This window comes from Diadema antillarum, unplaced genomic scaffold (assembly GCF_040938485.1).
Source record: "Diadema antillarum isolate AM-2024a unplaced genomic scaffold, OU_Dant_1.0 seq00001184_RagTag, whole genome shotgun sequence".
In the NCBI taxonomy this organism is placed as follows: domain Eukaryota; kingdom Metazoa; phylum Echinodermata; class Echinoidea; order Diadematoida; family Diadematidae; genus Diadema; species Diadema antillarum.
Genome location: NW_027271984.1, coordinates 147,097 through 168,529, shown reverse-complemented (window position 1 = coordinate 168,529; position 21,433 = coordinate 147,097). Strand labels below are relative to the sequence as shown.

General features: G+C 39.8%; 1 protein-coding gene across 1 annotated transcript; it reads left to right on the top strand.

Moving 5' to 3' along the window:
- The first annotated feature begins 4,509 nt into the window (after positions 1-4,509).
- LOC139744505 (cathepsin J-like) lies at positions 4,510-10,662 on the top strand. The gene is made up of 5 exons (XM_071654938.1): positions 4,510-4,868; positions 5,712-5,904; positions 7,365-7,579; positions 8,532-8,769; positions 9,465-10,662. Exons 1-5 carry the CDS (start codon positions 4,605-4,607, stop codon positions 9,554-9,556), a joined length of 1,002 nt encoding a protein of 333 aa, XP_071511039.1. The 5' UTR covers positions 4,510-4,604; the 3' UTR covers positions 9,557-10,662.
- The last annotated feature ends 10,771 nt before the right edge of the window (positions 10,663-21,433 follow it).

Here is a 21,433-nt window from a genome sequence, read left to right as displayed (position 1 = left end):
TCCCAGAACGCTTGTTCTTGCTGAGAGACAGTGACTGAAATATAGCAATTACAAAAAGATGGATATCCTATACACACCGGAATAGTTAAGAAAAAAGATTTAGTAAAATAAAAACAGTTCACTAAAAACTACCATAGAAAATATATATACCACAATGCTGAAGTTGACAAAAATAGCAATTTTTCATTCCACCGCCAGTGTTGATTGGTTGGTATGTGTTCATAGACTGAAATGGTGCACAAATACAGGAGATAATGCACTTTATCTGTGGGTTTCACTATCAAATTTTTTGTGATAACAGATTGCAATTAATTGTGCAATCTTTCACGGTCATGACGTATTTTGACTTGTCATTGTAACATGGTTTTATGATGATGATGATTATGATGATGATGATGATGATGATGATGGTTGTGATGATGATGACAATGATTATGACGTTCATGGTTATCATCGTTATTGATTTTATCATTGTTATTATCATTTTAATTGATTTATAACTATCATGTTTACTTGATTCTTGTCATAAAGACACCTGAATTAATTTGTCACGACATTTGATACGTTGTGATGGCATCGAGCTGAAATGTGTATTTCTTTCTTGAAAACGTTCACTTTTTAAATTCCAAGTTCCTATCTGTGATATACGACGACTGTAGACGAGGCTGAGAACACGTGCAATCTTCACCCCTCCACCCACTTACTGAGTTTGATTTCAATATTTATTTCTTGTATAGGCCTGTATAATTGTATCTAAGCACCTTCCGTTCGTATTCATATTGATGTCTGTCACGCGCACACCTTCGCACTGTGAGAGAAGCACATCTAGACGTGTTGGAAACATGATATATTTGATCCCTATATGCTGTGTTCAACTTCAATAATTTGTACTTTATTCCCCACTCTTTTTATTTTTTATTAACACCATGAAGGAAAGCTAGGTAATCTCCACTTAATTACAGTCAAATACTTTAATAAAGACCATTCAGGTGAAACTGAAGAAAAAAAAAACTTCTTCAGATGTAGGCATTTTTTTTCTTTCTTTTTTTTTTTGTATAGACAAGTTCACTTAACCCTTACAGGATTACTGCCTCGAAATGTTGTCATTTCCTGTAAGAAAGACGCTGATGGCATGAACATAGGTAACGTTTAAGATGCTATCAAACAAAACATGTATACCTGTCATTATCGGACACGTGGTCTTTACAGAGAGACGGTCGCTAGAACAGGATTGAGTGTATTTTCACCAATCTATACAGCCTGATGTGTCACATGTGGGGCAGAAATATCAGCAGTTAACCAGTTATGCGTATCCTCGCCCCCAATAAGAAAATCAGCATTTCATTCCACCCTGTTATAATGAATACGTCTCAATCATGTGTAATAGCTTAGTTGCAATATACCTATGAGAGGTAGATACAATCGGGTGTTGGCAATTCAGACGTCAATGAAAATCATGCCTTACGTCATTTGACACGTTTGTGTCACCTGACACGTTTGCTATCACCTGGCATTTCTAGACATATGATAGTCACGTGTGTTCATTTTACTATCATAGACTGTCTCGTGATAAGACGCGATGTTATACATTTCGTTATGATCATTGTTTGCATAGACGGTAATCTTGCGCCTTTGCTGAAACCAAACCGAAAATTATTATTGCCTTGCTTTTATTTTCAGCTGTGCGCTATAGGTTCTGACCTGGCGAACGTGTGGATGTATGTGTATATGCACTGCGCTCATCTCGTCTAATACATCCGGTGAAAAGGAAATTGTAAATACTGAAGGATTCTCTGCAGATGAAACTATGCCTTTTGGGAAGAGAAATTCTTTATCATATTTCTATAGTTTATGCGAGTTATCTTTATGTAGTTGTCGGTTTTAAAAAAGGAAGAAGAAGAAGAAGATAAGTGCCTGGCCTTAATGTGTGCAATGTTCGTAGTCAAGTTGAAATATGCGTCATGTTTATGTGCATCTTTTGTCAGATAAGAATATCATATTTATCTTATTTTTCATTCTACAACTGCAGCAATTTTCAACGTGTAGTGTATTCCGTGTACAGACAGTTTTTTATCGCAAATTAAGAAATTATGAGAGCTGTATATATATTGTGATAGATTGTATTGGAGGAATGCGGAAGCCTGACGTAAAGTTGATATGATTTTGTCCGTGTGTCGTTACTCTTCACAACTTTTGCCGGAGTAAAATGTTTGATGAGTTAGGAGGCTATGCAGACGAAAGAATGTGCACAAGCTTTTACACTGCTTTTCACATTGATGATATGTATTTCATTGTAGCTATCACTGCGTAATAAAGTCCATTCTGATATCAGAACAATATTACATTGCGTTTGTGTTATTTTGCCGTATCACATGCGTTTTATGTCCTTTCAATGCAACCGCATACTTTTACTTTCGCTTTGAGTGGTGAGTCATTTCTATCTATAGTATATCTCACTTTACCCAGTAAAATATGACTGCTCAAATGCCGTATACTATGGAATAGCGATCTTTACTTCTATTAAATGTTGGACGGCTGGCATAAACTATAGGTTACGCTCACTGTCCTTGGAGGATTACTGTATGAATCTGCGATTGAAAATCTAGAGGGCTTTTTACACTTGTGTTTCTTAACCCCGGACTTTCTCTGACCCAGGACTATCGTTTGTCCCGTACCAATTTTTTCAGCTTTTTACACTCGCCAATTAGTCCCGTACTATCTCTTGTCCGGGGCTAAGGAGAAAACTGACCTTTTTACACTCGTATTTCTTAGCCCCGGACTTTCCAAACCACATGAATATTCATAATTACGCTGTGTACTGTACACGTACACGCACGCACCGGCAGCACTTGATTACCTCGTTTCTGTTTGGTCAGTGAGGGTCGGACTTCGTCTCCGTCGCTTAGCCTTATTTTTTCGTTCTGTTTACACTCACTTGCTTGGCACCGCAATTGCGGTGCTAACCCCTGCTATTTTGCAGGGCCAGATAGTACCGTACTATCGGTGGGGCTAGCCCACTTTGGCAAAAACGAGTGTAAACTGAAAGTGGGCTAAGGATAGTCCCGTACCAACGGTGGGGCTAAGGGGGGGGGGGGGGGGGCCTTAGCCCCACCGTTGGTACGGGGCTAAGCAAGAATTTACAAGTGTAAAAAGCCCTTCAGTGTACGGGTGTGATAAATTTACTCATCTTAGCCTAAAGTGATGATGATGATGATGATGATGATAATGATGATGATGACTAATGATGATAACGACAACGATGATGATGATGATGATGATGATGATGATGATGATGACGGTGACGACGACGACAACGATGATGATGATGATGATGATGATGATGATGACGGTGACGACGACGACGATAATGATGATGATGATGACGATAATTTGAATTCCTAAATTAATGATTATGATGATACATGTAGTAGGCCTAATACTAAAGGCCTCCATCATCATTCTCAAAATCCTCGCCACTGTCACCATCACCATTATCTTCACTGTCATCACCATTAATATAATTGGGCGGAAAAAGGTCAATTTAGTTGGTCTGTAGTGCCTTCTTGAAACACCCCTCTGAAGCCCAGGATGGAGCAGCCAATGTCCAACGTTAAGCACGTAATAACACAAACTAAAAGGCTCGTACATTGCGTTATACATGGGCATCTGAACAAACACGCAGAAAGCCGTGGAGAAAGGGAAATGGAAAACGGCTCAAGAGTGCTGACAGTATAACAATGTTTCAGTGCAACTTGAGCAAATAATTATGTGAGTTAATTCGTGTATGCGTGCATGAGAGCGGGTTTCATCCGCCGTTGTGATGTAGATGTAAGCGCATGCGATAATTGCGGGTTAACGAATGTATAATACTCTCATATTCTGGCTCACGTTATGAAAATAATTGAGTCCTTGTTTGATTTCTGCAAAACAAAAAAAAACAGATATATATATGTATATATAATACGGACAAACTTGTCATTTACCAAAATAACTGAAATGGGAGCGGATATAGAGCGAGGGAATAACAATGAATACACGCAAATAGAACGGTAAAAAAAAAGAAAAAAAACTATTTGGTTGGATTAGATGACCGACATAACAGAATATGAAGTAGAGACGCAAGTGTCTAAATGATATCGTCAACATTAAACATCACTGATAAAATGATAATGATATTGTGTCTTAATGTGTACCTTAATGTCCCATGACTATTTTATGACGTTTAATAGCGCCATAACAGTCACATGTGAAACCAGTCTAAAAAAAAAGAGTGCATGGCCTATGTGTTACAATTTCAGAGTGTACCTTTGTGCATACAGTTCGAGGGTTTGGCGGTGCTGGCCTTTGCTATTTGTTCAGTGAAGTGTAGCATCTCTTCCGTCTATGTCAATACCAGGCACGCTGTAAATGTCAGGTGACAGATTGCATGTGACTTGCGGTTGGTGTTCTGTCTACTAGTGCGTGGAATATATTCTTTTGAAAGCCTCATTGTCAACCTGGCAGCGCACCACATCAGACATTCTACACAAGATCAATACTCGCATACACGGTGAAATTTGTGCTAGCTGTCATAACGAGTTGGGTTGCACCGTAGTATATACAGGATGGCGAAATTTCTCACATACGTGGTTCTTTTGACCGTGCTCTTCGCTGGGTTGTCGCACGCAGCCGTTGTCGATTCCGCGGTGCTAGACCTGTCCTGGATCGACTGGAAAATCAAGTTCGATAAGCACTACGAGACTGTGCGGGAGGAAGAGGTCGCCCGCGCGACGTGGACGAGGAATCTCGAGTTCGTCGAGGCGCACAACGAACTCTATCGACTGGGACTGAATAGCTTTCGAGTGGGGTTGAATGCAAGGTCGGATCAGGTATCGAACCGAATGCATTTCAAGTTTGCTGTGAAAATATAATATGCATACAAATAAGTATATACATGTATTTCATATGCTGTGATAATAATGTGTACGTAAGTACATGTATGTATATAATGATTATGTAGGGCCTATATTCAGTGAGGATGTATTTATGTGTTTGTATGTATGTGTGTAGGACACATGTATTTATGTATGTATGTGTTATATTTGATATATTGTTATAGTGCTTTTATGATATATTCATATATCTCTTTGAATGGAACCTGAAGTTAGGGAGACACTTTGTCATGCTTATTATCTCTACAATCATTAAGGAGACTCAAATTATGTCTCCTTAACGTTTCAAACATGTTATATCCCAAGCTAGATCAAGAGTTTTGTGTACATAATTATATATATATATATATATATATATATATATATATATAGAGAGAGAGAGAGAGAGAGAGAGAGAGAGGGGGGGGGGGGAGAAAGAGGGAGAGAGACAGACAGACAGACTGAGAGACAGAGAGAGAGACAGAGAAGGGAGAGGGAAGAGAGAGAGGGAGAGAAGATGAAATGATCGTAAATGTTTTACACAAGAAACGACATCCAGAGTCCTTAGTGTCTATTTGAAATGAAGATTTTTGCGTTTTTCCATTTCTACATGAATCGGGACACTCTATGAATGTGTAATTCTCGACGTAATACTATTGTTCCTAGCTGAAAATATCGATGGTTACGGCAGATAGTAGAGAAAAGAGTGATTTTCAGTTTTGAACATGATTTTGTTCATAAATTTGCTAGTTCTAATATTCAAAATATTTCGCTTTCGTCTCCTAAACTATCCTGAACAAGGAGGCCAATTCTTTTCGACGTCAACCTCTGGTCGAGCTGAAACCTCAGCTTCAATACAAGACGCAATCCCAGCCAATTCGTTCACCGTTCTCATTAGGTTTAGCGCCCTCATTCGACTGGCGAAACTTCGGCAAAGTGAACCCTGTAGTGAATCAAGGGTCGCTTGGTGAATCGCTCGCCTTTGACGTCGCAGGTGAGAAGAAAGATGCACATACAACACATACACTCTCATATTGCTCAGTTATTGCCTGTTTAATGGAGTAATATTATACTGGACATCCCATGCAAGTCATATTTTCCGCAAGAAATCCCAAAGGGACTGTTTAAGTATGTTAGATTGCAATCATTGCAGAAAATGCGATGGGCCGATAGTTTTGTAGCACTTGTGAAATTCACATCATTTTATTCTAGTCTGGTTAGCAGCCAGTCAAATTCTGAAAATACATCGCAGTGTACCTGACGTGACGTCACTGTAGGCAATATAACGATTTTGATCCGCAGTGTTCACGTGATTGCATCCAGATCCTGACCAATCACCGACCAGAGTAACGCTTGTGTACGCATTCGAAGAGTTTGATCGTAAAACAGGTTAAGCGCCATTTTAAAATCTTCTAAGATAAAAACCCAACATCTGATTGAGCAAAATAGAATCTTTCTACAGATGCCTCCTCACTTCAATTGTTGTCAAGTATGTGCGAGTACGTGCGCCCATGATTTTTTTTTTCATCATGGCTACTACCAAAACACTGATCAATTATTCAGTGTTTATTTATTTACGTCGATGTAGGGCAATTTGTCAATCAGTTGCAATGATGCAATGAATACCTTTGACGCTTTAAAGAAAAAAAAAAAACGTCCCATAGGCCGATTTTCTATTTCTATTGTCAGGTTTTGCAAATGTCCCAACTTGACATAAAAGAGATCAGTCTCTTCATTTGATATTACCACACAACATAAACAAACTAGCTAGGAAAGAATAAGATCCTTAGACATGTTATTAGTATTATACTGTTTTCGTTTATGTGCTCCGAATATTTTCCTTCTTTATCTTATGACTCACTTGGTGTGTAATCAGCTTTGTACACAGTAATTTTATTCAAACCAGTAAGCGGTAGATGTTGACATGTGTGTTCTATATCTGATTATTCTCACCAATTTTGCCAAAAATGTATTTTTATTTTTCCAAACTTACAAAAATCGTATCAGTCCGAAATGTCATCGGCTTTCGAGAGTTCGTCCATAATTCTTCCTGTAAGTCAATACCTTTATAGAGGAAGGAATCAATATTCAATTCAATTCAATTCAATTCATTAATTCAATATTTCAATAATTCAATAATTTACAGTCTGATTTCTAAGGCAGAAAATTATCCGATGATATTCTCCTAGCGAGTTCAACATCGTTACACCCGTAGTAGCAGCAACGACAACATCAGTTAATAATGATATCAAGCAACGATATTTTTGTATAGTAATGATAATTATAATTTATTGCCATCATTATTTTCATCATCAATGTCATTATCATAATCATTCTTACTCTCATGATTATTGCTATCATCATTGTCGTTATCATTATCATTATCTCGAAATACCAACAAAATTATTAGTAATACCGAAGAACTATGTCATTATCTGTTTTTCACCAATACAGATGCCGTCGCCAGCTTTTCGGCCATCAATGAGGGAACCGAACTATCCGAGCTATCAGCTCAAGAAGTTGTGGACTGCTGCCTACCGGATCCGATCTACGGCGCCCAGGTATTCACATGTATCAAGAACAACGGCGGGCTGTGTGCGAACAACACCTACCACACCGGGACAGGCGTCAAACCCTGCAATAACGACTCGTGCAAGGCAGCAGCATCGGTAAAATAGCATTTACTATTTTCCTCACTCTTATAACATCCACAAACAACAAAACCGTCAGACCATACGCTGAAACGGGAAGGGAGGGGAGAGGCGGGGGCGGGGGCTGGGGCTGGGCAGATAAGATGCGGTTGCCCTTCCTCACCGCTAAGATATTTTCAGAGTATGGTTTTTCGAATTTAACAAATACTGTACAGGCCTACACATTCAGAGAACAAAGATCAGAAATATGGAGAGATGTTTTATTTAGTAACATTATACACCATTCTGTCACCACACCAAGATTTAGTTTGGTCAGGGTAATCAGGCCCTAAGAAGTAAACGATGTTAAAAGTATGGGCGTGGCCAATTCTCTGGCTTTTGGATACAATCATGTGCATAAAGGAAACTCATTTTTGTTATTTTGGGTGTTCTTTTCTTTTCTTCAAGTTTGTTTTGGGCTTTTTCCGTTTTGTTGTTGTTAGGGTTTTTTCAGCCGTGTCTGCTCATGAACAGTTTAGGCAAATTTGGTCTGTTTATTCTAATGTCTCATACAGCAAAGCTTCCATCAGGGTGGATTCTAGTCTCAGCTGGCCATCACTTTTACTATCAACTATTCTGGTGAATTACTTTGGCAGCAACACAGTCTTTGTAGCAAGAAAATCTACTTGTCTTTAACTTACCACACTGAGAGACATTGCAAATTAGTAGGAATTAAGTCAAGTTTGATCAATTAAAGTTTCTATCAGACCCCACACGACGTCTTAATTTTCTGCTCTACAAACTATAATGGTAGACTTAAATGCATTTTCTCAAATGCTGTCACTTCTAATATTCATCAGAACAGCTGTAGCTTACTTAACGCCTCTAAAAGGACACCAAGGACACTCATTAAAACATATGAGTTTTGAATCATGTACAACATGTTTGATATTACTTGTTACTCCTTTTATTTTCTCGATTTGTCAACTAGCCCAAGCATGGCGGTCGAAATGTCGAGGCAAACAACGAGACGGCACTGGCCGAGGCGGTGTTGATTACACCAGTGGTAGTGGCCGTCGACGCCAGTCACACGTCCTTCCAGCTCTACGAAGGTGGCGTCTACAGCGACCCGTCGTGCTCGAAGACCGTGCTCGACCATGTTCTCCTTGTCGTGGGCTGGGGCACCACACCTAACGGAGTAGAGTACTGGATCTGCAAGAATACATGGGGTAGGCCTAATTATGTCGTAATTCAATTCAGTTCTTTTGGTCATCCATAAGAAATAACGCTATATAATGATCGGTAGATACATAACGTTAGGTAGAGTCGGGAGCATCGTGTTTTACAAGATGGGATGTATAAATAGAATAAGACACAAAAGAATAATCTGGTGGTAACCCCAAGAAAAATGCATAGGTTATAGACAGACACCAAGTAAGGGTAAAGATGTACATATTTCAGAGGTGTAATATCGGGAGAGGTGAAATCATTTGATTTGAGACGCTTTCAGTGTAAAGCAATTGTTTGTTTAAGGTGACTAAAAATGTAGTAAAGTCAGACAAAGAAACTGGAAAAAAAAATCAATAAAAATTGGACAAGCAGAAAGAAAGTCCTGGGAATTACTTTCACAAAATATAAGAAACCAGGCTTCATCGCTTGACTAGTCTCGTATTCAAACTACGTCCAATTTTTTATTTAATTCTCTGTATTTCTGTGTCAACAATTATGTCCTCTTTCTATTAAAAAAATGAAAGAGAAAGAAAGAAAGAAAGAAAGAAGAAGAAGAAGAAGACTGCGGAAGTTGGAATTGTTCACCGTAAAAAAAAAAGGCCACTTGGTACTATTAATGTTACGTGATGTATTGATATCACCACGACATACATTTTCTCAAAATAACGTTGAACAATGATTTTGTTCTTTGCAGGAGTAACGTGGGGCGAACAAGGCTATCTCAACATCGCACGTAACAAGGACAACATGTGTGGTATCGCTTCGATGCCCATTTTCCCTTACTAATCCCCAAATGGGTACATCCGGGCTTTTTCACAGAAGGGACTACCTCAAGCCATGGAGCTACAACGTTATAAGTCCTTGGTGACCACCAGTGCAGATAAAAGCCTTTCCAAAGCTACAGAAAGACAGATTTAAGATTCTATTGCATTTAACGAAAAAGATTGAAAGAAAAGAAGGTGGTAGCATAATGCTTTTACTGACCGCATTGTGCTTGTTGATTGATAGTGAAATATTTTCCTCTCACCTTGAAATTTTGACGAAATAATAATTGTCGAATATGAAAGTAGATGTTGTCCTACATCATGATTCAAAGCAGTCCTAAGAAAAAGAGATCAGAAAGAGTGTTTGGAACAAAAATGTCTGAATAGACCCTACTTTTATAACACAGCTAGATTTCCTGATAACTTCAAAAGAAAAATGATTGGATTTCCTCTTTGATTTGTTTCTGTCACTCTGTTGACATCTTCTCATTCAAACAGAATCCCTGAGGTATTATCTCCTCAACTGTTGTGCAGCTGATAATTGCTGTGCCAGTGACCTGAAATATATTATATATTATCATATCGTTAATATGGTCATTTATCATTGACCATTATACTCAAATTCCAGTATATAACGTACGTTTTTAGTCATTTGTATAATGTGTGTGCTCCAACTCTTATAGATGTGCTGATTTTTTTATGTTGATAGATTATCTCTTTAGTTGTTTTTAAAGCAATGTAGCTGTCATTCAATCCCTCGCCTTCTACTGAGTAATCCTTATTCGCAAAGCAAAGAATAAGATGTCATGATCATGTATAGCATATATTGAGATTAAAGATGTTTACCATTGTTTGCCAGGGCCAAAAAGTACACGATTGTGTTCGTAACATGCCTCCTATATATCACTGACTGTGAAAAGAAAAAAAACAACAACAATACACTGCAGCCGCCACAACAGGTTTTATATGTACCAAACGAACACAATCTGCAAAGCCTCATAAAAGTAAATGTTTCAGAGGTCACAACACCTAAACTTTGTCTTAGTTTCCTATCTTCCTAAATTCTGTGTTCTTGAATCTATGCATTTTTTTTGTTATTCCTACTGTAAATGATATTTTACGATTGAATAAAATGAGTACTTGATTAAAAAAACTCATCTGTTTTACGCTTTAAATGGTGTCCTTTGTCGATTTTCTGCGTACGATGAAAATGATCTTTTGCTCGAAACAGCGTTATGCCGAGACATAGCATATTACTTAAAATGTGTCTTTAAATAGGTTCTTAGCATTTGAACACAAATCTTCGCTACATTTCCATTTCGAATATATTCCATAACGCGAAGTCATTTTGCTCTCATTCAGCTCAAGAGTTGCAGTGATTAAGCAAGTGTTGAATTTACACGATAAGCTACAGCTGCCCAGATGTTCACAAAATTATATTTCTGTTGATTTATTTACAGGGGATATCCACTCCCAAAACAAGTTAGTCTGATAAAAATAATAAATTGTTACGAATTCAGTACTGTAGTAAAAATTTGACTGAACTCTGATGAAAAATAAGGAAGTTATAAAATTTTGAAATTTTGCTTATTTCTGCCAAACAGTTCTTGTACAGTGGATATGAATATGCAAATGAGTGAGCTGACCATGTCATAACCGCACAATTTTCCATTGATCGTGTACAAAAATGACGAAAATTCAATGTTTCTGTCATTGAAGTCTAAAACATGATGTTATTCCTGTTGAATAACTTTAGAATAGTGATCAGTTAGATATATCAGGATATGAGCCTCCGGCATATTTGCATTTAAACGAAAAACTTGAAATTTCAAAATTTTATGTACAAAATAAACTGCAATTTGTGAGGGTATAACATGCTCACTTTGCCATTTGCATATTCACATTGACCGTTCAAGAACTGTTTCCTGAAAAATTAGCGAAAATTAAAAATGTCATAACTTCCTTATTTTTCGACCGATTTCAATCAAAATTTTACTGTTGAACTCGTAATATTTTACTCTTTCATATCAGACTAACTTACATTTGGACTGGATTTCCCCTTTAAGAACCAATTATGATTTGGACAGCATAATGAATCCTCACCTGCTTATCATTACAATTGCTGATGCTGCAATAACACATACAGAAGTGAAATTTTGTCAACTTTTGATGTTCCACAGCTTCATCAGTTTTGTTTGAATGAAATAGCTGTTCATAGTGTCGAGCGATGTTATAATCAGTTGCCGACTAGTCCCTACATTGCAAATATTTCCCTATCGTCGAAAGGTGGCGCACCCTTCGGGCGGTTTCAACGATTGCACGAGGGGTCAAAGGTTAGCGGTTCCCTGAAGGAAGAATGGATGGGAGATAAAGGAGACACACTCTGTTATTCCTTGTGATTTATCAGAGCGTTTGTAGATTTGTTGGAAGCAGGAAACTAGCAAAGATCATTCGTACTTGTGTGTTTTGGACAGAAGCGGATGAGGATTTGATAAACAATTAAAAAAGAAAAGCAGTGGAAATCTTGTTTATGCATTTCATCAATTCAAGGTGACATTCAACGACAAAAACATGTCACTTTGTCATGTTTGCAATGGACAAACGTTGCGTGAAATGTGAGTGACTATCGAGCTTTCGATGTAGCGACAAACTCTGAGAATTTTTGTGGCTGCGATTAAGACCTATAGTATCACAGATCATTCACTTCGAGGAAATGACGTGCATAGCTAGCAAAGTAATTCTTGCCTTCACCCTCTGTATGCGACATTCCTGTCCATGCACAAATGTGTGTAAGATTTTTGCACATTTGACTCATTGGCGCAGAAAAGGTTAATTGTTTTGTTGGCTTATCATCGACAATAATGTACGGTTAAACACATTCCCACACATCTGTACAAAATAAATCTTCCAAGGATGGTAATTCAAAACGCATTTTGTAATGCTTATCTTATGCTTGTCTTATTTCCGATTTGGCATGTTGGAGGCGTTGAAGCGGCACGAGTGCAGATGAAACAATATTGTGTTGACGAGAGGATTAACGTTTTGTTAATGGAAGTATAATAGATGAGATCCCTCAAAGAGCTTTCTAGCTCTGTGATGAGGTTCTATCATCAAAAGTTGAAATAGAAGAAAATTGTTATGTATAGGAAAAACACGCATATTCTCCGCCTCTAATATATTTAAATCGAAGAAGGATACAGCTCGAAGCAAAGTTCCATACGGTTATGACGTTTAACAGCAAAGAAAAAAAAATCGGAGATGCTTGGTGCAACGTGGCAAGATAAAGTTTTGTGACCTTTATCCATCAACTACTGAGTGTGACGCGTGTTTGTACAGTCACAGCCGCTTGATCGGGACTCGGACGACGGAATCAACACTTTAATATCAGCACAAGATCACAGCAACATTTCCAACTTGTGTTGAATTTACATAGAACAAGAGAGCAATAGAACGGAACTTTATTTTCACCTATACTATTCGAACAACACTAGACACTTTGCACAGAATTCTTTTAACTGAGGGGAGAAAATTCAAATGAAATATAAAAATCCTAAGTCAATAAACGAGGCGGTTATATTGCTGTAACATGCAAGTTGAGGCAGTGTATAGCATATCATATTTTGCGACGCCACTTTTGACTCGTCATCAGTCCACAGTCCAACTGAAGTAAAGATACACATCGGTAGATAAACCCCTGGGCCCGTATTCTGCTAAAAACTTAGACCCGAGTTTAAACCCACGCCTGGGTCTAAAGTGGGTTTTGGGGGTTTAAACCTGAGTTTAAACCACCAGTTTAGACCCAGGTTTAAACCCAGGTTTAATTTGTATTCTACTAAGTCCAGCTGTGGTCTAAATTGGGTTTAAATTAAACCTACCCTGGAGGAGGTTTATTTCGAGTTTAAATCGAGTCTAACGATGACTGGTAAGGGTACCAGCACACGGATCAATGCCAATGGCACAATACGAGTGGCTGGCTGGATACAGCAGCTAGCTTGCCGGCCACACGCGAGTACACACGAGATACGCCTACCTCGTACTACATACTAGATCTAGGCCTATAGTTTGTAGCAATTTGTACACTTAGAAGAGACTCGAGATCTAAATGGTAGCAATACTACTACCTAGTACTACCTGTACTAATACGTTAGTCTAGATAAGCTTTACGATGAAAATAACCTGAAGACTAGACCAAGAACTCAATGTAGGACTAGAGGGTAGAGCCTGAGGTCGATTTGGCATAGAACCTAGTTTCTAACTGTTAGATCGAGAACCTAGATCGATCGTAGGACTAACGTTAGGACTAGTTAGTAGGAGTAGGGTCCTACTAACGTTAGTAGAACCTATTCGAATAGCTAGAGTACATTATTGTAACGTTAGGACTAACGTTAGATCTATTAAAAGTTAGGTTAGTGTGGTACGGTAGGTAAAATCTAACGTTACTTCTAATATCGAGACAGGGTTGATAGTAGATCTAGATCTATTTCTAAATTTTAGAATGGTTTCCATTTTTATTAACTGACAATCTTAAGAGAAAAGCTTTTATTCAATTTCCTACCTCAAAGTCCTGGTTTGATCAATTGCCAGTCCATTCCGAATTCACGATTCAATCGACATAAAAAGCCATGTCCCATCCAGCGCACACAGCAACCGTGCCGCCGGCCGGAGTGGCGCGATGGATCTGCTGGTACTGAGCATTCAAAGCTAGCTAGCCAAAAATATGATAGCGCTACGCTATTAGACGCTTACCATGTATCCTGTACATGATGTGCGTCGCACACAAGGGCGTACCGAGGGGGGGTGTTTTGGGTGTTCAAACACCCCCCTTTGCCAAAAGGGGGGTGTTTAAGGTGTTCAAACACCCCCCCTTGGGCAAAAGGGATGTGTTTGAGCTATTCAACACCCCTCTTCAGCAATGCTTAGATGTTGACAAATGAAACAAAAGCTGTCTTTACGGCTTTTATTTCCGTTTTGAATTCCGCCTTTCCTTTCTTTTGCGTTCATTTTTTCTCTCTCTCTCTCTCTCTCTCTCTTCCTTGTTTTAATGTTTGTGTGGATGATGATACATTATGGAGAACATTACATTATATCATACGCACTAAAGAACTCGTGTACAGTACGTGTTAATACTACGTTACTGCACCGCGCGCGAAGCTGACGCGCAAACAGTAGACATTCCCGATCCCTGCTTTGCTTTCTGACCGAATCGCGAAGATACATTGCGCATAATGTTCACTGTTTACCGGTCAAAGAGATTACAATCTCTTTGTTACCGGTATTATACCGTACGAGGTACCGTAAATTGTGTATGATGCATAATATTATGTGTGTACAATGCATGCTGCGCTGCAGCCTATTATAGGCACATTGCATGCTAAGTCGGTAGTATCAACTACCAACAGTGGCGTATCTGGGGGGGGGGGGGGGGGGGCAAGGGGGCACGTGAAAAAAAAAAACGAGAAAAAAGAAGAAGAAGAAGAAGAAAAAAAAAAAAACCCTCGCCCGGACGGGGGAAGGAGAATGGGGGGGGGGGGGGCAGAAAACCAAATCAACAAGATAAAAACAAAACATGAATTCCATGTTTTGTAACGCTGAAATATAAAAATTTTCGGCTCGCTCGCTGCGCCCGCTCGCCAAAATTTATCCAAAAAAAAAATAAGAAGAACAAAACGTAATGATGACGTGGAAATATAAAAATTTCGGCTCACTCACTCGTAGTAAGTAATTTTCCAAGTCCTTAGTTTGCTGGCATAAATCGTTATCTATGAAGCCGTCACTATATCTTGATTAGAATTGTAAGATTTAATAACCAAAAAATGACAAGAATTCCATGTTTTTTAAGGTGAAATACAAAAATTGTCGGCTCGCTCGCTGCGCTCGCTCGCCAAAATTTATCAAAATTTATCAGATTTTATATCACCCTCAAAAAAACCCTTTTAAGTGCTCGAAAAAGCATATCAAGGGGGACTTTTTTTAAGTCCCTACCGGGATGGGATTGGGGTTGAACACTGTTGGTATAAATCGTTATCTATAAGACCGTCACTACATCTTGATTAGAATTGTCATTCGAAGATTTAATAACCAAAAATGACAAGAATTCCATGTTTTGTAAGCTGAAATACAAAAATTTTCGGCTCGCTCGCTGCACTCGCTGGCCAAAATTCTTCAATATCTATTACATTTAAAACACCCTCAAATGACCCCTTCTATAAGTGCTTGAAAAAGCACATCATGTGGACTTTTTTTTAAGTCTCTACCGGGATGGGGTTGGACACTGTTGGTACAAATCGTTATCTATAAGGCCGTCACTATGATTAGAGTTGTAATTCGAAGATTTAATAACCAAAAATGACAAGAATTCCATGTTATGTATAAAGCTGAAATAAAAAAAAAAATTCGGCTCGCTTGCTGCGCTCGCTCGCCAAAATATATCAAAATTTAGGGTTGCCTATTACATTTAAATCACCCTCAAAAGACCCCTCTCAAGTGCTTCAAAAACCATATCATGAGGACTTTTTTTAAGTCCCTACCGGGATGGGATTGGGGTTGAACACTGTTGGTATAAATCGTTATCTATAAGACCGTCACTACATCTTGATTAGAATTGTCATTCGAAGATTTAATAACCAAAAATGACAAGAATTCCATGTTTTGTAAGCTGAAATACAAAAATTTTCGGCTCGCTCGCTGCACTCGCTGGCCAAAATTCTTCAATATCTATTACATTTAAAACACCCTCAAATGACCCCTTCTATAAGTGCTTGAAAAAGCACATCATGTGGACTTTTTTTAAGTCTCTACCGGGATGGGGTTGGACACTGTTGGTACAAATCGTTATCTATAAGGCCGTCACTATGATTAGAGTTGTAATTCGAAGATTTAATAACCAAAAATGACAAGAATTCCATGTTATGTATAAAGCTGAAATAAAAAAAAAAATTCGGCTCGCTTGCTGCGCTCGCTCGCCAAAATATATCAAAATTTAGGGTTGCCTATTACATTTAAATCACCCTCAAAAGACCCCTCTCAAGTGCTTCAAAAACCATATCATGAGGACTCTTTTAAAGTCCCTACCGGGATGGGGTTGGGGTTGAACACTTTTTCAGAAATTAGGGGCGCAATTTTCGCGCTTGCCACGGGCGCCGTTTTCCCTAGATACGCCACTGACTACCAAGTACAGTCAGTATAGTAGCCTACTGGAAGCAGCAAGCTCTGGAAGCTCTGGAAGTAGCATTGCTATACTCAATGTAATTAGTAATAACACATGGACTTGGTAATCGACATGAAAGGATGATCAAGAAAAAAAGATATTTTTCTAAGATTTCTTTTAACCATATAATTAAAGAGGTATAACATTGTTCAAAAAGCCCGGAGACGACAAAAGATTGTGATTCAGCGTGATTCCTGGTTGGCATTTTGAATACAAGCAGGATGTGCGCAGTGTACTCAGAATATCGGAATGGCAAGAAGAGTCGCTGCAATGTTGCGCAATGTTTGATAGGTTGTACACATTTGCTATCAAAGCTTGATCATTGATTTTGCAGTGTTGCTTTACATACTAGTCTATATTAAAATGCCTTGCATTGCCAATAATAAGACTTGACCTTGGCCATTTCCTAACTTTTCCATCTATATGAAACGCACACACTCACAAACACAAACAAATTAGGGGATGCTCTATATAAAGTGCAGATTTTGGACATCCTTCTCCCGCTTGGTCACTTCGACGCCCCCTCGCTGGTCATACCTCCCCCAATCATGAACATTAACCGACACCCTTGACTATACCAGTGGCGGATCCAGGGGGCGCACCGGGTGCCCCCTCCCTCCAATGCGAAAAAAATATAGCTACAAACGACAGTTTTTGGACGGTAAAATGTCAAAATTTTCAAGCTCGCTCGCTTCGCTCGCTCGCATTTAACCGTTATAATATGCCATTCTCCTGATGTTACTGCCAGTAATTACCAGCAGCTGCGCCCGGTGCGCCCCCCCCCCCCCCCCGAATTTCCAAAGCGAAAAATAAAGCTACAAACGGCAGTTTGGGGACTGTAAAATGTCAAAATTTTCAAGCTCGCTCGCTTCGCTCGCTCGCATTTAATCGTTATGCAATTCTCCTGATGTTGCTGTCAGTAATTGCCAGCAGTTGCGCCCGGTGCGCCCCCTCCCCTTAATTTCTAAAGCGAAAAAATATAGCTCAAACGGCAGTTTTGGGACTGTAAAATGTCAAAATTTTCAAGCTCGCTCGCTTCGCTCGCTCGCATTTAATCGTTATGCAATTCTCCTGATGTTGCTGTCAGTAATTGCCAGCAGTTGCGCCTGGTGCGCCCCCTCCCCTTAATTTCTAAAGCGAAAAAATATAGCTACAAACGGCAGTTTTGGGACTGTAAAATGTCAAAAATTTCAAGCTCGCTCGCTTCGCTCGCTCGCATTTAACCGTTATATGCCATTCTCCTGATGTTACTGCAAGTAATTGCCAGCAGTTGCGCCTGGTGCGCCCCCCCCCCCCGAATTTCCAAAGCGAAAAAATATAGCTGCAAACGGCAGTTTGGGGACTGTAAAATGTCAAAATTTTCAAGCTCGCTCGCTTCGCTCGCTTGCATTTAATCGTTATGCAATTCTCCTGACGGTGCCTGATGTTGCTGTCAGTAGTTGCCAGCAGTTGCGCCTGGTGCGCCCCCTCCCCTTAATTTCTAAAGCGAAAAAATATAGCTACAAACGGCAGTTTTGGGACTGTAAAATGTCAAAATTTTCAAGCTCGCTCGCTTCGCTCGCTCGCATAATCGTTATGCAATTCTCCTGATGTTGCTGTCAGTAATTGCCAGCAGTTGCGCCCGGTGCGCCCCCTCCCCTTAATTTCTAAAGCGAAAAAATATAGCTACAAACGGCAGTTTTGGGACTGTAAAATGTCAAAATTTTCAAGCTCGCTCGCTTCGCTCGCTCGCATAATCGTTATGCAATTCTCCTGATGTTGCTGTCAGTAATTGCCAGCAGTTGCGCCCGGTGCGCCCCCTCCCCTTAATTTCTAAAGCGAAAAAATATAGCTACAAACGGCAGTTTTGGGACTGTAAAATGTCAAAATTTTCAAGCTCGCTCGCTTCGCTCGCTCGCATTTAATCGTTATGCAATTCTCCTGATGTTGCTGTCAGTAATTGCCAGCAGTTGCGCCTGGTGCGCCCCCTCCCCTTAATTTCTAAAGCGAAAAAATATAGCTACAAACGGCAGTTTTCGGATTGTAAAATGTCAAAAATTTCAAGTTCGCTCGCTTCGCTCGCTCGCATTTAACCGTTATATGCCATTCTCCTGATGTTACTGCAAGTAATTGCCAGCAGTTGCGCCCGGTGCGCCCCCCCCCCCCCCCCGAATTGCCAAAGCGAAAAAATATAGCTACAAACGGCAGTTTGGGGACTGTAAAATGTCAAAATTTTCAAGCTCGCTCGCATTTAATCGTTATGCAATTCTCCTGATGTTGCTGTCAGTAATTGCCAGCAGTTTCGCCCGGTGCGCCCCCCCCCCCTTAATTTCTAAAGCGAAAAAATATAGCTACAAACGGCAGTTTTGGGACTGTAAAATGTCAAAATTTTCAAGCTCGCTCGCTTCGCTCGCTCGCATAATCGTTATGCAATTCTCCTGATGTTGCTGTCAGTAATTGCCAGCAGTTGCGCCCGGTGCGCCCCCTCCCCTTAATTTCTAAAGCGAAAAAATATAGCTACAAACGGCAGTTTTGGGACTGTAACATGTCAAAATTTTCAAGCTCGCTCGCTTCGCTCGCTCGCATTTAATCGTTATGCAATTCTCCTGATGTTGCTGTCAGTAATTGCCAGCAGTTGCGCCTGGTGCGCCCCCTCCCCTTAATTTCTAAAGCGAAAAAATATAGCTACAAACGGCAGTTTTCGGACTGTAAAATGTCAAAAATTTCAAGTTCGCTCGCTTCGCTCGCTCGCATTTAACCGTTATATGCCATTCTCCTGATTTTACTGCAAGTAATTGCCAGCAGTTGCGCCCGGTGCGCCCCCCCCCCCCCCCGAATTGCCAAAGCGAAAAAATATAGCTACAAACGGCAGTTTGGGGACTGTAAAATGTCAAAATTTTCAAGCTCGCTCGCATTTAATCGTTATGCAATTCTCCTGATGTTGCTGTCAGTAATTGCCAGCAGTTTCGCCCGGTGCGCCCCCCCCCCCTTAATTTCTAAAGCGAAAAAATATAGCTACAAACGGCAGTTTTGGGACTGTAAAATGTCAAAATTTTCAAGCTCGCTCGCTTCTCTCGCTCGCATAATCGTTATGCAATTCTCCTGATGTTGCTGTCAGTAATTGCCAGCAGTTGCGCCCGGTGCGCCCCCTCCCCTTAATTTCTAAAGCGAAAAAATATAGCTACAAACGGCAGTTTTGGGACTGTAAAATGTCAAAATTTTCAAGCTCGCTCGCTTCGCTCGCTCGCATTTAATCGTTATGCAATTCTCCTGATGTTGCTGTCAGTAATTACCAGCAGTTGCGCCCGGTGCGCCCCCTCCCCTTAATTTCTAAAGCGAAAAAATATAGCTACAAACGGCAGTTTTGGGACTGTAAAATGTCAAAATTTTCAAGCTCGCTCGCTTCGCTCGCTCGCATTTTATCGTTATGCAATTCTCCTGATGTTGCTGTCAGTAATTGCCAGCAGTTGCGCCCGGTGCGCCCCCTCCCCTTAATTTCTAAGGCGAAAAAATATAGCTGCAAACGGCAGTTTGGGGACTGTAAAATGTCAAAATTTTCAAGCTCGCTCGCTTCGCTCGCTCGCATTTAATCGTTATGCAATTCTCCTGATGTTCCTGCCAGTAATTACCAGCAGTTGCGGCCGGTGCGCCCCCTCCCCTTAATTTCTAAAGCGAAAAAATATAGCTGCCAACGGCAGTTTGGGGACTTAAAATGTCAAAAATTTCAAGCTCGCTCGCTTCGCTCGCTCGCATTTAATCGTTATGTCATTCTCCTGATGTTACTGCCAACAACTGCCAGCAGTTGCACCCGGTGCAACCCCCTTAATTTCCAAAGCAAATATATATATATATATATATATATATATATATTACATATACATATATTATCATATATAGCTACAAACGGCAGTTTGGGGACTGAAAAATGTCAAAATTTTCAAGCTCGCTCGCTCCGCTCGCTCGCATTTTATTGTACAGTTATGCAATTCTGATGTTGCTTCCATGCACTGAGGTGCGCCCCCCCCCCCCCCCCCCCATGTCTTGACCCACGGTACGCCACTGAACACCCCCCTCTAAAAAATCCTGGGTACGCCTATGACTAGGGTATTGTTCTTTTAGGAGAGAGGTCACCAATATTTTATACAGCTTTTGGCTTTGTCTTGAAAATAATTTTGCACAATATTCAGAGAGAAAGGAGGAAAAAGAAAACAGCGCGTAGCATTGAAATCATTATCCTTCTTTAATACTCTTCCTCCATTATGATACACATGACGCTCCACAGACAGACGATGAACATCACCTCACGCAAATACATCCACAGTCACAAATCTTCCCGTAAGAACATTATCGGATCAACGCTCCAAAACATAGCCACACACGAACATTAACCAATCGCATTCGTTAATACTCTCTCAACCAGCACAATTGTACGAGGATTCCATCGGCGGGATAAAAAAAAAAAATGACAAAGACTTAATCATGTATTACTTGCCTTCAGCAGTTTATTCTGTCTTCCGATACCATTAATTCTCTTTGTGATGATTATTATGGCCTGGTACAATAAAATATGAAATGTTTGATCGCATAAGGGGTTAAGTGCCATTTGTATAGATTTCAAAGTAAGTCCACGAACAGGCCTTTCGAAAGATACCTCACTTGTCAGAGTTAGGATTGAAAACATCCCTTATTTTGTCATATTTATCTTCTTTTTTT